Source organism: Cyprinodon variegatus, unplaced genomic scaffold (genome assembly GCF_000732505.1).
Source record: "Cyprinodon variegatus isolate N-32 unplaced genomic scaffold, C_variegatus-1.0 Scaffold282, whole genome shotgun sequence".
Classification (NCBI taxonomy): domain Eukaryota; kingdom Metazoa; phylum Chordata; class Actinopteri; order Cyprinodontiformes; family Cyprinodontidae; genus Cyprinodon; species Cyprinodon variegatus.
This window is the reverse complement of record NW_015150735.1, coordinates 895,573-897,353: the sequence shown is the minus strand read 5'-3', so window position 1 is coordinate 897,353 and position 1,781 is coordinate 895,573. Positions and strand designations below refer to the sequence as shown.

Genomic DNA, 1,781 nt, shown 5'->3' with positions numbered 1-1,781 from the left:
TGAGTCATGGGTATTTGTTGATGGTATTAAAACATTATAAAGCATTAAATTAAAGTTACTCATTCCTGTCTAAACCCTTTAAGAGTTGCATATTATGAAGTTTAAGGTAATATCTTTAATATTGTACCAGTTTACACATAAACTTTCCAACTGCATCAGAAACCTTAGTCCTCTGACGATACGACCAGTTTTACGGAGATTTTTCCCTGTGATTTTATAAAGATCACAGTTTGTAGAAATAAGTCTTTCAGATTTGCCTCTAGCTGTCCCATGCTAGATGATTCTCCCTTTCCTGCTAAATGAGGACAATAAAAAAGATACTAACTGCTCATTCACTCTCATTAAAGTCTTATCCAAAAAAAAAAGAAGCCAAAATCATTTTAAATTCACTATTAGTTTTCTCTGTAGGTGGTTTATAGAGCTGCTGAATGCCATGCTGGGTTATGGGCTTAGAAATGGATTGTTTTTTAATTTTGTGACATTTTAGAAACTAAGCGGTGAATAGATTTATTTGTAGAAATCACATTTCCTCTTCTATGATGTCAAATATAGTCAACCTTGTGAGCAGAATGGAAGCGTATAGGAGTTTTACACCAGCCAGGAAATGCACGAGACATCACATCCAGTCACTGCTAATCCTCACACTCTGACCTGCTGCCACCGTCGTCACTTTCCCTGTGTCTGTTCACTGTTTCACTAACATGAGACTCTCACCATGAGTTCATGTTTTTGCCCTTGTCAGTCATATGTTTTGCTGTGCATGACAGAATCTCCATCTTTCACCTGCGGTGGTATAAATACAGACATGGGTTATGTTTGCAGGTTCTGTACGTTCCTGATCCCGAGTACGTCTCCAGTGTGGGAAGCTCCCCCTCCCTCAGTCCCATCAGCCCCCTGTCTCCCACCTCCTCTGAAGCTGATTTAGAGAAGGCGACGGTATGTTGATGCACTTCCTCACACTCAGAAAAAAGGCAGGCAGATAAACTGATTAAAGTGTTTGTTTCAAAAAGAAAATACTGTCAGCATTTACACTTATCACAACTGATGGTATCTGTCTGTTGTTGCTCTTTGTTTGGATACGCTGATATCTTGGAGAATTTCCGTCGCTGAAGCTTTTTGGTGATATTAAGATCTCCACAAAGGATCACATGGTAGATTCTCTGTTGCAGATTTAACAAGTAAATAGACGTTCATCTTTACATCTTTATTGCTTCCACTTTCTACACTGAAGAAATATAATCTAAAGAAAAAAAAAGTAAATGGCCACATTATTTGTTCTTTTGTTTGTTTATATGCCAGTAAAACTACTTTGGCTGCATATGACGTCTTTGTGAAAAACAATGCCAGCATAGTTTGATTTTTTTTTTCTCAGTTTGTTAGTAAATGTAGCCTTTCTGTGTTTATTTACCACGATAACATCATGTGTCCAGGATTACATCACTGTACAAGAATACAACTGGTCAACAAGCCAAAGCATTGGAGGCGAGTGAGCGTGGAACTCAAAGAGTAGTTACGAAAAATAGGGAATAGTCCAAGATCAGGTGTAAAAAGGCACAAGAAGATGTTTTATTCAAAGGGGTTAAAAACTGAGTTTTGCTAGGAAAACAGTCTGACTGTTGGAGCGAATTAGAGCTGGGGCTAAAGCTCAGGTATGTTTTGGATGCCGCTGTGAAGTTTATACACCATAAGGGCTGCAGCTAACGATTATTTTGCAAGTCGATTATTTTCTCGATTAATAATCTGATAGCCAAAGGTTTTTAGAGGCATACTATGGAACATTT

At 38.0% G+C, this 1,781-nt stretch overlaps 1 protein-coding gene across 2 annotated transcripts in view; it reads left to right on the top strand.

Moving 5' to 3' along the window:
• oxr1 (oxidation resistance 1) overlaps nucleotides 1-1,781 on the top strand; it is a 116,382-nt gene that overhangs the window by 67,290 nt on the left and 47,311 nt on the right. For both annotated transcript variants that reach the window (XM_015383347.1, XM_015383348.1), the window contains exon 4: nucleotides 823-936. In XM_015383347.1, coding sequence (XP_015238833.1) covers nucleotides 823-936 — 114 coding nt within the window. The remainder of the gene's footprint in view (nucleotides 1-822; nucleotides 937-1,781) is intronic.